This window comes from Melozone crissalis, unplaced genomic scaffold, assembly GCF_028551555.1.
Source record: "Melozone crissalis strain CALT ecotype California unplaced genomic scaffold, PUWL_Pcris_2 ptg000045l_1, whole genome shotgun sequence".
Lineage (NCBI taxonomy): Eukaryota > Metazoa > Chordata > Aves > Passeriformes > Passerellidae > Melozone > Melozone crissalis.
In genome coordinates this window covers 17,002,789-17,017,696 of record NW_026535823.1, presented here as the reverse complement: position 1 = coordinate 17,017,696, position 14,908 = coordinate 17,002,789, and the positions used below count along the sequence as shown (strand labels likewise).

The window sequence follows — 14,908 nt, the reverse complement described above, 5'->3', positions numbered from 1 at the left end:
AAATGACTCTTCCATCTGCTAAGCAATCATGTGCCATTTTGGTAAACTCCAACAGACAATTAACTCAGTTCTATTAAAACTGCTGAATTAAATAGCTGAGTACACCACGTTCAGTTAATTTAAACTGAATTTCACACACAAGTCAACAAATCAAATCTTTGACCTTTATATATTTTTGGTTTATCCAATGGTATATATAAATCTGTAAATTATTCTAAAATTAGATTAAAGTTTTGATAAAATGATTGATAATGCAGCATGTTTCTCTCAAAAATATACAATTATCTATTTCACACAGAATTTTTCAACCTGTCCATCCCAACAACCAAATCTAATACTTCCTATGAGAAACTACTTAATAAAATATCTGGGGAAGGAAAGGGTTAAAATGGGGAAAGGAATTTACAAAATATGTAAATTTCACAGTAATTGAAATTAAACATTTCATATAGAGTAACTTACATTTATCTAAAACATTTAAATATATCTTTATACAGAAATTTAATGTAGTAAAATATAGCTATGATTGAAGTTAAAGACTCTAGTCTTCTTTGAAGACATCTTTAAAGACTTTACACATAGAATATGCTTTAACAATACATTCTGCTGAAGGTTAGGCAAAGCGCTTTCTTTTCAACCACACAGGCAGCACATTCATCCTCCCCACGGCTCAGAGCAGAGCCACCCTGCACACCCTTCTGCAGGGGTAACCACACTTTCATGGCACCCTGTCCACATCACCAGGCCTGCAGCATCAAATATCTTTGTATGTGTGACACCGAGACCAGCCCTGGTTCAGAGTCCAGCACGTGCTTCCAATAGTGAGGACAAGGTGTGCAGTTACCCGCTTGCAGAGGGGTTTGCAGGATTGGTAACAGATTTGATTTAAAGTGAGTAACACTCTGCCTGATCCTGGCACTTAAATCTTTGCATATGTTGCACTTGGACTATCCTGGCATCAGCAAGGCACAAGTGTAGAATCAGTAAGAAATCTGCAGCTCAGACTTCAGAGCAGACTATCACTCGAGTGTAATGAAGTCCCTTCCTCTCTTGCAGAGCACAGGTAATCTTCACTACAACTAATGAAAGTTATTCATCTCATTCTTAGAGGAAACCCATGCCCTCTCTTCCTCAAAGAAGGATCAGTAGAACACATTACAAAGTGGCAAGTAACAGTCAAACAATTACATGTTAAAAGTGTCTTTTTCTGCTTTTCATTTTGCATCAATTTGAAGGTGAAGATAAGGCAATGACACTAAAAATAGTGACAATTAGTACCCTTCTCCCATTTCCATATTCTGATACTACTTTGGGACTATCCAATGATAACATTCATGCAACAGTTTGACACAAACAACTGCACAACTATTTTCAGAGAATAGCAAACAACAGGCACTATTGTACATTCCTTGTGCCCTCAAACCCATGTCTTATTTTAAAGAGAATTTAGGCTAGCTAAAAGATTAGAACCAAATCAACTTTTTTAGCTCATCTATCTACTGTTATAAACTGAAAAGACAGTTTTTCTTTTTTTTATATATATCTATTTATGGATTATATGTTTATGTATAGAAGGAATGCTGTGCTAATTTCCAATTGGTAAAGTGGTTAGGCTGTGTATACCTTGATATAGATCTATTTGCATAAAGACATTGCCATTAAAGGTACACACCCATCTATGTTAGTGCATAAGACCATTTTTGTTTTAATGTTTGTGTGCGCCTGTTTTTGATATAGCAGATCAAAAAACCTCTTATAAAAGAGCTTTGGCCCGTAAAACAAGAGAGGGAATGTTAGAGTGTGCTCTTTTCCAATTACTAAATCAATGACTATAATAACAAAAATACCTGGAACAAACCTGAAGCTGCAAACACAACAGGAAAGCAAATGAGATGCTGTAGCTGTAAGCTGAAAAAACAAAGATTATTCAAAAGAGGCTAAATGTAGCTGAATAATAAAATGTTATTTACCAAGGAGATCTGACATTGATGCTTTCTTGCTCAGAAAAAGAAAAATCCTTTGACCTAAGTTCACCTTTGTTCTTATCTTATGTAGTGATAGGACAAGGAGTAATGGCTTTAAACTGAAATAGGGAGGTTTAGATTAGACATTAGGAAAAAACTCTTTACTGTGAGGGTGGTGAGGACCTGAACAGGTTGCCCAGAGAAGTTGTGGATATCCCATCTCTAGAAGTATTCAAAGGCACATTGGATGGGGCTTGAGCAACCTGGTCTAGTGGAAAGTGTCTCTGCCCAGGGCAGAGGGTTGGAACTAGATGATCTTTAAGGTCCCTTCCAACCCAAACCATTCTGTGATTCTATGACTGAATTCCCTTAATGAATACCTTGTGTCAATGATAAGGTTCAGGGAAAGGAAAAAATCATATAGACAAAGCAGCATTTTTCCAAACTGGCATAGATTTCACATTGAGGGCCCACAGACCCCTAGAACAGGTTGCAGTACTGTAAAATTAGTAGCTTTGTCACATGTAGCATAACATGCTAACAAGATCCAACAGGCTGTGTTCACTCATGCATTGTGTGCTCATTTACACACTCACACACACAGTGGCTTCCCCAAAAGAAAATCAGTCTTTTTTTTCCCCCCATAGAAAAATCCCTCCTCATTTTTTCCAGAAACAACCAAACCGATCCTTTCAACGTTCAGAAGCTGCTGTCCAATGTCCCCACAGTCCTGTGCTGCTCCCTGGCTGTGTCCCTGGGTTAGGTGGCACTGCTGCTGGAGCAGGGGGTGCTCTGTGTGCTGCCAATGCTGTGGGCTGCACTGCTGTTCTCGGAGGCTGGCGGCGATGTAGGGACCTGCTGTCTTCCCGCTGTCTCCCCTGAGGGACAGGCAAGAGAAAAAGTGGGGTCAGGAGAAGGGAAACTGAAAATGTTCTCATAGAAAACAACAACCCATTTCTTCCCAGTCCTCCTCTTCTGGTGGTTTGTTTTCTTATGCAATTAACATATTGGGTAACAGACCTTAATTGGAGTATCTCTGAAAATGTTACCAGACTTTGGCACCTCAGCATGGCTGTGCACATGGGGAAAATAACAGCGCTGTTTCCTTGAGCATTTTACAAGCAGTGATGGAAACTGCCAAGATCAACACTGTCTATCTTCTGTTGTCAGCTGTCACTCAAGATGGATCCTATTACACAACTCAGACACTTTACAGCTTTGCTGTTTCCAGGAAAAAGGCCAGGAAATGTAGGCTTTAGTTTTAACGCCAGTTTATAGAGCGGCATATTTACTAAAAGTGTAGCTCAAAACAATCTTCTTCCATCAGCTGGATACCACATATCCTGAGACATAGCCAGTTTTCTTCATGAAGAAAAACAACAGGCTATCCTGAAAGCTTGACTTGATTTACTCCTAACACAACATGCAGGAAGTTTTCCTATAGTTACACAGTATGTGCAGCACTTAAAACCCGTAGTGAGAGCATGTCTCAACAACCCCTTCGCTATTGATATTGCCAAGTCAAGCACTTGGAGTCTCCTCACACCGTTCTGCACCTGTGGCTGGGACTGAAAGGAAAAATCCAGCTGTCAACTAAGCACGAAAGTAATAATTATGCCATGCAATGCCTCAAAGATCATAATAAGGCCACATAGGAAACCATAACTGTGGCATTTTTAAAGTTACAGTGCTCAAGTCTGTAACCTTAGCAATATTACAAAATAGTCTCTTCAAAACAGATGGCAAGACTTAAGTTTATATAATGTGCACTGTAGCTGCCCCCTCCCTTGAGCTCATCTCCAGCAAGCGAACCTGTGATCTCAGTGCAGCAACAGTCACACTGCTGCTGCCTGAGCTGCAGACCTGCTGTGGCAGCCAGAACCAGCATAGCTGCTTTCCCAGAAAAGCAGCAAGATGGAAATGATTTGTGGAATCATGGGCAGAGCAATTAGGAAAAGTCAGAGGCTAGTACATCTCCTGCCTCATGAGCTTATGGTGACACAGCTCTCCTGCTCCACATTATCCTATGTTATCCAGAACTTGATGCCATGGGTCAGGTCTGCACACTCCAATTTTTCTTCCATGTTCAGGATTTGGTAGAGATCCCACTTCCCAGTAACTGCTTCAGTGACAGGCTGAAGGCCGGAGGCACAGCCTGCATCCAGAGGGTTACAGAGCAAGGACGAGCCAGCTTCCTCCCACAGGAGCTGCTCTGGCACATCCCCATGCCCTGTGTGCTGCTGCCCAGCTGCCAGAGCCCGGCTTCTCGGAAGGGCTGCAGAGGAAATGCGCCTTTAACGCTTTGTGTCTCAGGCCACAAAATATCCTCCTGCAGCCTGCTCAGTACTCAGAGGTGCTGCGAACAAACAAGGGAGGTCTGAGGATTTCTCACAGCAGAGGTTGCAAGTGCTCTGTGCAATGGAGCCCAGCAGATGTGCTGCTAGCTCAAGCCACAGCCACAGCTGAAGTGCACTTAAAGCCCCACAACACACAGCTCTTCCCTTACACCCCACTGGTTTAGGAATGGGGAGTAAAAAAGGGGCAGGACAGGACAGAAAAAACAACAAATTAAACTACTAAACCACACTGCTCAGGAGGCCAAATAAACTTTTAAAAAGATGTGAAGATCTTGTTTTTAAATTCAGCATTCGGTCCAGCATTTTACTCTAGTGAGCAGATTTTGAATCTGTTTTTCCCAGTGTAAGAAATAACTATTGTAGCTCATACACGAGCCACGGATTTCTGCTCACAGGCAGCGGGTCAGAATCTACCCCCAGTCATCTGCAAAAAAACCAAGTTTCAGCTTTAACTTGCTTTGGAAGTGGCTTCGCAACCCCCCAGAATAAACAGCATCAAATCAAAGTATGTGTCATCGTGCTGCACAGGCTTTCATAAGCCTTGTTTGGATGTTTCTTCCCCTCCCGACTTGCTCCCTTCTCCTCCCGTTGTTTGTGTACATGTTTTCCTTCCTTTTGTACTACAGGATATATTTATAAAGGCAGCGATAAGCAAACTCCCTTTCATTGAAACTAAACAAGAGACAGCCGTCAGGAGGCAGCGAGGGGGCCGCAGAGCCGCAGCCCCGCCGCAGAAGCCGCTCGGGAGGGCGGCAGAGGAGGGGCGGCCGCGGGGCTCCCCCGGCAGGGCCCCCGGCCCGCGCCTCCCCTGCAGCTCTGCTGTCACCCGTTCTACAGAGCACATGGTTACACAGCTTTGGGCAGCCCCAGCACATCAACACAATCTGCATGCATTTAAACATAATTCATTTGTAAGCCAAACACATGCTGCTTTTATGTTATGGTAAAGCGAAAGCGCAGTGCCACGGTCCCCAGCAAACCCAATGGCTCGCTCTCTTCTCCTGGCTCCTCTGGAAAGTGTCCTAGGAGGCACCCTCCCTTCTGTTTGGCTTGGAAGGCCCCTTCCTTCCACTGCAATGGCCTCTGCAGCACCTCATTTCTAGAGCACATCAGCAGCTCTGATGCACCACAATCACTTCTTGAACAATAACAAATTCTCTCTTAATGTTGTCAAGAAAAAAGAAAGTCCAAATCAAAGTAATGTTATGAACACACTGTCTAGCAACTACATCTGGACTTGCTGATTTTTCCTGTATTTTACTTCCTCAACACCTAGCTAAACCGTAGCAAAGCTTTTTTTAAAAGAGTATTCAAGAAAAGGACGTAAAGAAATCTAAACAATCATTGAAGAAGCATTCTCTATCTGTCTTTTTCGTGTAAACAGCTTCATGTATCTCATGTTACTGAACCAAAACTGCTCAGAATGGACACATCTCATCTATTGACAGTAAACAAGCTTTTACCCATCTGAACACGACAACACGCACTTTATTATTCACTCTTAGGAAAGCTGCCAGTTGTACTCCCTGTCCAGGAAGTCTGAATGTTTGCTTTTCTATCTCCATTTGCCAAATATAATTGGTTGCTATGTCAGTTTACTTTAAATCAGATCTCATAAAAAAGGGAGAGAAGTGGGGGAGGAGAGACACTTTTAACTTCTCAGATTTTGGAACACTTTATCCTCTTAATTTGCAGCACAGCCCGAAGAAGGGAAGCGCACTTCCTCGGAGAAGGCAGCGACGGGTGTTTTCTGTAACACACTTTACAAGGTTTAATGGTCACATTAACTAATCAGGCTTGTGCCTGTCTCTCCTAAACACACTCAGTGAACCCTACTAAGACATGTATTACATTGATACATATTCATATGGTTAAATTAGGAAGAGTATCTGCATTCATGCACATTGCAAAACTTTTGCTTCTTTACAAGGCCCCTAAATAAATGAGGTTAATTGTGGCACATGTCTGGTATTTCCCTTAGTTCTTGGGTGCTCTCCAGGCAGCACCAACACCTTTCATGCCCTTTAACTGACTAGAGAAAGGATCAAAAGTACTGAGTCTTTTTGCAGACAAGTCAGCTAAAACTCCTCCTCTGTTGTTCTGATATTAGCTTTCCCTCTCTCTTCTTTTACTACCTGTCTATCATAGGACATCTCTATTCCATGTCAAATTGCTTCAGACAATCTAGAATTTTCTAATGCACAGCTGTGATGCTTTGGCAGAAATTTTTCATGACTGAAATTTGCAAAAGCCCTACATGACAACAATCCTTGCTCAATATCTGGAGATGAAATTCTACCTATTTTGTGGTTCCTTTCTGCTATGACCTGCTTGAGGTTTTAATGCTAATGGCCTATCAAGACAAACAAAAGAGCTCATTCACATAACACCTTCTTTGTTAGCAGCAGAGACACACTAATAAAATTGTATCAGCAAATCTTACTGCTGGCAAAAAGGTGGGCTTTTGCTGCATTGCACATAGCACTACAGCAACAAAAATAACTTATTTCACACATCCCAAGCTGCCATTCTCTACCAGCAGTAGCTTTTATCTGTGCTCTGAGTATCAGCAAAAGAGAGCTCTAGAATGAACTCATATTTTCCAACCTTTTGTCTAAACCATATATTGGAAACTCAGTACTGCTCACAAAAAAAGATGCAATTTCAGAACACGATTCAGCAATGCATAAATTCTCTAATGGCAAAAGACAGCCACTTTGTAGATGAAATTTGGATTATCTTTTTTTCTTCCCCTCCTCAAGTCAATAAAAGCCTGCAGCGAGCTCTGAAATGTTTCCACTGCAGCTGGATTATCCTGTCTGCCACAGCAGTTGGCCTCTAAGAGGCTGTGCCTGCCAGAACCTTTGCTCCCTTTGCTGCAAGTTATGCTTTGTAAATACAAGACGCTATGCACAGAAAAATTATGTGCACAGGAACATAGGTGCACTTTCACAATCCTTTGAAAATCTGAACCAGAAAACCACCTAGATAATTTTTATCATTTCTGTGATTCTCTAATCTGGTGAGTTACAGTGTCCCCTTTCTTTCTTATATTCATTTACTACTTTTTGTGTGACCTTTTTCTCCACTTATTTACATCTCTCAAGCACAAAGCCAGAGCAGCTGCCCTCTCCACTACTTTTATGTGGTCACCATGACTGATGTCCTTCACTAATATAATTCTTTTAATGGGATTGCTCCAAGTTCTACTGTTGCTGAAGGATTTATCCTGTTGGCTTCCCACTGTTCCTTGACTACTGACACACAACATGTCTATAGATGGTTCTGTGTGTGAATACAGACTGAACTTCAACAAATGCAGCAGCAAAAGATATTAATTTAACAATTAGTTAATTTTTTTTTTTGTTAATAAAGGTTACTGATATGGGAATTACTTAACTTCCCACTTACTCACTGAAATAGCACTTACTTTTCTTCCACAATGTTTCAGTACTTATATGAGACAGAATTATACAATTTATACATATTATCACAACCTTTAAATTTTCCATGTTTGCTTCAGTTCCAAACAAGTTTCATACACAGCTGATACACTGAGAAGTATTAAACTGCTTATACAAAAATTGTTGCACTGCCAACTGGAAAAAATGCCATAGTTTTGATTTCCAAATTAACATAAGCTTCCAGGTCATAATATTTACAGAAGCTGTGACCCAACAGGGCCAGAATTCTCACTCCTAAATAGCTTCCATGAGGTTTCAGACGCCAGAAAAAAAAACCCTGCAGTGGGCTACAGGCAAATTTCAGTGCTCTAGAGCTGCACAGGCTTGGAGTAATTGACCTCACATTTTTCCCACCTCCCAGATCTTGATAGGGTCTCATGAGGTCAAAAGTGGAAGTAGCTGGGAGCCCAGAATACTCTAAGGATCCTGAGATACCCCACAACCCACAAGCAGCCAAGGTCCCCTGCTGGAAATCAAGGCTCCACCAGTGTCCAGTCTTTGCCTGGGTCATGCAACAGAAAGCTCCCCAAATGCCCTCTTCATTCAATACAGTATTACATTTTTGATAATTTAGTTTAGCATGGGAAAAAATTCTGAGACACTGGAAAATTATCTGTTTTTAGAGGCTGCACTAATTCAGACACATTCCTAAGTATTTGGTTGCACACAATTAAGATTACATGTGACTTCTAGCAATTGAAAATAGTAGTTGAAGAATGGAGTAAATAATTGTGGCAAAATTCCAATCAAGGCCCAAGAAAAATTTCCAAGTCTGGTTATACTCAGAATATATCTGTTCAGATAAAGCATTCTCTTAACCATTTGGCCCATGTCTTGTACACATCAGCCTAATGTAATAACTGTAAAAAAAAATAATTCCAAAGTAGTATGGGAACCAAAAGGGATCCATTAACTGAAATATTACATAAATTCGAAATACAGGGATGTTACTAATGATGACACACAAGCCAGGAATACTCAGTTTTACTCATGTCCCAGGTGAGTTTCCAAGACTTGTGTTTAAAATTATTTAAGCAAATTTTAAACCGTAACACGTAACATCTCCCTTTAGGGAAGGGCGGGTATCATTGGGCTGATGTGCAATAGAGGCTGATGGGAGGAGCTGCTGGCAAGTTCCTGAGTAAGAAGAGAGAGCAAGGCAGTGAAAGAGGCTAGGATGAGCCGTGGTGGCTCCCTCCCGTGCAGGGGGCCGCGGTACCTGTGCGCGAGTAGATGAACCAGAGCGCTCCAGTCAGCAGGGCTCCGATGACGAACGCGGCGAAGGCGATGCCCACCACCGTCAGCGTGTCCAGCCCGTACAGCACCGCTGCTCAGGGAAACACACACACAGGCACTGCTTATTTCACAGGCAGAAATCCCACAGAAATTCACCCCCACGCTTGCATGGAAGAGCTTTTTGAAATTTCATAGTTAACTAAGCACCGCTTTGAGAAACAGACTCGCAGATTTGCATCAAGGAAATGAAAGTGATGCTTTCAGAGTGGCTTCAGTCCAACCAACTTTTCCACATCACAAAGTAAAACTCCATCTCAGCACACCCAAGTCTGGAAAATGTTGCAAAAACTAAGCATTTTTGGTTGACTGTTAATAACTTGCTTTCAATTAAGTATTCATTTATCTTTAAAGTGCGTTTTAAAAAGGCTGAAATGTTTGGCAGAAATGCTTTTCATTTAAAGGGCCTAACATTCAGACAAACTTTCCCCTACATCTCCTCAAGTTCAGTATGAAATCTAGGTGGAGAACGGAACTGCTGTTAAGAGGAAAGAGATGCCAGCAAAAAGTCAGCGAAAACATAAATAGAAACAATTGTTTTTCACATTTGGCAACACTTTCAATAACTGAAATTAATTCCAGATCACAAAAATAGAAGCACACACACGTAAATCACTTTCTAGGGGAGAGGCCCTTTTGTAGGACCATTTCAAGGGTAACAGCATTTGGTTCCTGGAGGTATTGTTCTCCAGTGTTAATCATCCAAACAGAAATATTTTTGGCCTCTGTGTTTTTATTTTTGATAATTAGAAATACTAAAAAATTTAATAATCATTCTGCAATCTTTTAGGGAAATTTCTTCTTAAAAAACTGATTTCTAGTTTTAGTATTTTTAATATCTCCCAGTGCAAAAAATTGCTTAGTCCAAGGAATAACATTTTACTGACTATGCTGGCCAGGAAATGAGCTGACTGGATCTTAGTAGGATCCTTCAGTGGAATTTTCAGTTCTCAGGACACAACCAACACCCTCACTTTACTCATCCTGCATCCAGTAGATGCCCCTAAGGACATCCCTCATCCTCTTTTGACAAAAGGCTTCTCCAGCAGCTCCTGTTGGCAAGGGCCTTCAGGACCCATTCCTGGGTATTTGTGACCTAGTTTGCATATACAACACCTCACAGATAGTGTCTTAGAAGGTTTTTCTTTCATTTTTTCTATGAGACTTTTTCTGGTTCCTTTGGCTACTTCTAGTCATTCAAATGCAAACACAACAGACTATACTCAACAGTTTTTTCCACCAGGCACCAGTCAGTGTCCTCTCCTCTTATGAGGAAACACAGTGGAGAGAAGAAAGTTGCATGGAGAAGTGGCAGAAGCATAATTGCTCACCACCTTTGCTATTTTGACCAAGTTTAGTCTTGAAGACACAGGGACAGGAGCAGAAGAAAAACCTTCTTTGCACTGCTCTTTAAATCTCCCTTTTCTCCATTCATTCTTGCTTTTGGCTACACATCATCTGCACCTTCCTGTTTATTTTCTTCTAGTGCTGCTTCTCTCCTCTTCTGGGTCACTAATGAACCCTAATTCATTCAGTACACCAAGATAACATGGAAACCAAAGAAATGAATCCATATCAAGGCAGTGATCTCATCTAAGCATGGCCTGTACGTGCTGGTGCTGGAGCACCTGGGGCTGTGGTGCAGGACAGGAGTGAGGCTCAAACAGGACACAGGTAGGGCACAGAAGCTCTGAGGGATGGCACTGCTGCTCTAACTCTGCTCTTGGGAAGCAGGGGCCTCAGCAGAGGGGGGAAGTAACACACACACACCAACACATGAACTTCTAGGGCTGAGACTCTCAGTGGTGTTTCCCCAAACCTGATTTTCACATACACAAAAGGTCAAAGTCCTCCCCTGAACACGGATGGGAACCTCTCAATCAACAATACAGCCAGAATTCTGTTCTGTCTCTGAATTAAACATGCACACACTCAGAAAGCTTGAAGAGAATTTTCTTAACTTATCAAATGCTTTGTAGATAAACGTGTAAGGATGAAAAGAGATTGTTTTAAGAGTTACTTACGTGGCTGTCTCACGTTTGGCTTTGGAAGGGACGGATCTAATTTAAAACAAAGAAAATGCACAAAACATCAATCAGATAGAGTTCCACATGCAGCCTACAAACTATGCAGGTTCTGATCTGACAGAAAGGCATTACCTGTAATTTTAACAAACCATGAATTTCAATAAAAGCAGACCAAATTCAGTAATCTCACTCATCTCAGAAAAATTCTTTTCATATATTAATTATTCCTCAAGGGACTCTATCTACAGTATAGTTCATGCACTGTATATTTTGCTGGCAAATACACTGCAACCTTTCCCAAATCAGATGTCATCAGGCATGACCCACAGTAACTCTGGTTACCCCTCTGTGGAACTCCTAAATTTCACAGATTGTGAAGGAACAAAGATTGTGTTAAGGTGATTACATTCATCTGACCTCTTACTAATCATGACATACCAGCACTGAATCACACACTCACACAAAATCACACACTCATAAAATAGTGAGTTTTATAGCACAATACATACTGCTTTGTCCAAATTGCATGAATATGCGTTGATTCATCCATTTTCCTGAGTCCTACATAGTATTCAGTCTTGGAAGTTCTAAGTTGCGTGGGTTTGGTGTTTTTGTTTTTTTTTTGTTTGTTTGTTTGTTCTTCCTTTTTGTTGTTTATTTCAGGGGGAGGGGGAAGTTAAAAAATTTATATATAAGAAATAAAAGTTCATAGGTATTGTTCAAAGATCAAAGATATTATTTTAGGCAAGAATATCAAATATCATCATCCTAGTGATAAAGATATCACCCCATAACAGAAAGAGATAAGTAAATGTTTAAAAAATGAAGAATTTCCCCTCCTTTTTCTTAACTACCCTCTCTTATCGTTCTCCAAGAATGCCACTTCAAGCAGAAGAGCTAGAGATTCTGGCTTCAGGGACCTGTTTGGTTAGCTGCAGCTTGATTCTGGATTGCCCAGCAACTCAGGGATTTCATTTATATTCTGGCATATCTGAGTGTGATCAGTGCAACAGATGCAGAAGGATTTGATAAGACTGTATTTCAGTACTTGGTTTTGTATCTTCAGCAAATGGAAAATATAGTTTGATTCATTTCAATGCAAGCATAACAGCCCAATAATACTGAAAATAAATATATTCATTTATTTAAAGTGTTCTTAAATAAGACTATGCTTCTAACTTCTAAAACCCAGATGGCAGCACCAAACTTCCAGCAATATCCTTTAGACCATTAGGCCCTGAGAGACATGTGCCTACAAAACCCAAAAAGCATTTTATCCTTAAACTGTGTTATTGTGTCTTGTTCTAACACACGAGTATCTCTTGCAGATCCCTTTTGGCAGATGGTCCAAAACAGGTGGAACAGTAGTAGGAAACAGGTGAGGACAGAGGGTGTGTGGGGTAGTATATGCACAAATAATCCGCAAAGTTATCAAGTGCTCATAACAGCAACAATATAACAATGTAAGATCTGCAAGGAAGGCTGGACTGAAACTGTAAAGTACAAACATGGGTAAAGGCACTGTCAGATTGTCCAAACACTCCACTGGCATATCCCAAGTGCCAAGAAAATGCCTTCTGAGCTGAGGGGAAAATGAATTTTCCATACTATTTCTATCACTGGCCTCTCCACAGAGAAAATGAAATCAGCTAATGATAAGCTGTGTAGCTCATTATCAATTCTCTTCAGACATCCAGTTCTTAAATGTGTTTTATTGTGATTTGCTCAGAGCAACTCAGTGAGAATCACTGAGGTCTACAAAAACCATCTAATTTAAAAACAAGGGCTGCCAGCCTTTAGAATTATCAACATTTCCTATATCTTTGTAGGATAGAGGCACTTGTTAATTATCCTTTTGACCTTCTTTCTATGACCTGTCTGGTTTTGGTGTAGAAATAATAATCTAAAGTTTCCACACTTAGCAAAAATCTGAACAACACTGGTAGATTATTTCAACAGAACATGTATTTCCTACCATATAAATGGCCATCCATGTGCCTTTCATGGCAGTGGGACAGAGCATGGGGAAATGCAGGAATGCAAAGGGAATGTATGTGGCATGGAGTTAGGTTTTAATCATCTCCATTGGGATCTACTGCAAATTCTCTTTCAGATATAGCATTGTGATTTCTAATAGAGGCAATGACAGTTATAAGCTTGTCTGAATAAAAAAAAAAACCACCTTTGCAATGACCAGTTTGTTCTGACTTTTGAAATGTCAAGCCCATGACTTTCACATGTGGCTTGATAAGGAGAACCAGGGGCAGTACCTCACATAGAGTGGTTTGAAATAGTAAAAGCTGGTTCTGTTTACATCAAAGAAAATTTACCTCTGGGAGGTAAATTCTCCTGTTCATTAATGTGATATAATTTCTTCTCCAAATCTTATGTTCATGTATTGGCCAACAATGGCATTTGGCTTTAAGAAAGAGGTTTTGATTCACTGCAGAACTGCATACCAACAAAGCTACATTGTTCATGTGCCACTTTGTATTTTGTCTGAAAGCTGGGATATGCTGGGGAGATTTCCACCAAGAGTCCTACAATTATACCAAATCACCCACAATGCAACAAAATACTCTATCACACTGTTGTCCTGTAAGTAATCTTTATAAATTTAGCTTGTCTTTGCACACTGAGACCTTGTGCCTCTGACAAAGACAACATTCTGAGTGGAGCCTGAGATGGGAGCTGTGCACAATGCTCCACACATCATAAGGACAAGAGAGCTGAAGTACGAGTCTGTTTAGTGAAAGACGAATTTCAGTTGCAGGATTTACCCATTCCCAATAGAAAATCTATTGAAATAATATGAGAGCTGAGCAAAATGGGAGTCCAGAATCAGGCCCAAAGCATAGTTTTAATGGTAACAGCAACAGATCAAATACTTGACTTTAAGTCATACTGGATTTGGTCTGTATTAACAATTTTGTTAAAAACCCTCCGAACTAAATATGAGCTGACTTGCAGAGTTAGACAGAAACAGTTGTTGTCTATGTCCCCTAGCAATGCTGTATTTGAACTTTAAATTGTTCAAAGACTAACAGCATGCACTGTAAAACAGAGATTAAATGACTCCTGATCACCACCCTTTTGATGCTCCCTGAAAAGCATTCCAGAGGTCAAACAGCCTTTGGACACCACTGGAAGATTTTGATGTGTATGGGAAGCCACTGAAGCTTCTTATGAAATGTCAATGCAAATACAAAAATAAAAGATAAATGAACATATTTTCTTCCAGGACTGCATCAAAACATGACTGATGCTCTTGTCAGAGTGATCTACTAAGAAAAACTGATTAATTAAATGAAACTGAGAACAGTTCTTACTTCTCATCACTCACAGGGCATATTCTTAAACTAGAATAAGGTCCCATCATGTTGTTTTGCATTATCTCATAATGCCAACCTTCAGCCTCTCCAACTCCTTCAACCAGTTACTAACCACACTCTTTTTTTTTTGCCAAGACAGATTACATAATCAAACAAGTCCCACTAAAGTGGAGCCCCTTTGTGCATACTATCCTTTGCTCTTCATAGTTCCAAGAATGTAGTGAGTCTCCAGGGGCCACCTCTTTGCCTTACAAACTTGTCAGGCTTTAAGATCCTCAATACTTTGTGATTCTATTGCTATTATTCATAAATTGATATTTACAAGCACAATAAATAAAAGGACACAGCAGGGAGCACAGGACTGCCTTTGATCTCTGGGCAACAAGAAATTGCTCCAAATGCTACTGCTACATTCATACTTCCAAAACCCATGTTATTCTGTACTACTTTGAGTATTCCTCTCTCAATGTT

The 14,908-nt window shown here is 40.5% G+C and overlaps 1 protein-coding gene across 1 annotated transcript in view; it reads right to left on the bottom strand.

Annotated features, from left to right (window-relative positions):
* Window positions 1-1,010: 1,010 nt before the first annotated feature.
* The window catches only part of TGFBR3 (transforming growth factor beta receptor 3), a 106,877-nt gene continuing 92,979 nt past the window's right edge, over window positions 1,011-14,908 (bottom strand). Inside the window, exons 15-17 of the mRNA XM_054285662.1 lie at window positions 11,103-11,138; window positions 9,005-9,112; window positions 1,011-2,842 (exon numbers count right to left, since the gene is read on the bottom strand). Coding sequence (XP_054141637.1) covers window positions 2,724-2,842; window positions 9,005-9,112; window positions 11,103-11,138 — 263 coding nt within the window. The 3' untranslated portion in view covers window positions 1,011-2,723. The remainder of the gene's footprint in view (window positions 2,843-9,004; window positions 9,113-11,102; window positions 11,139-14,908) is intronic.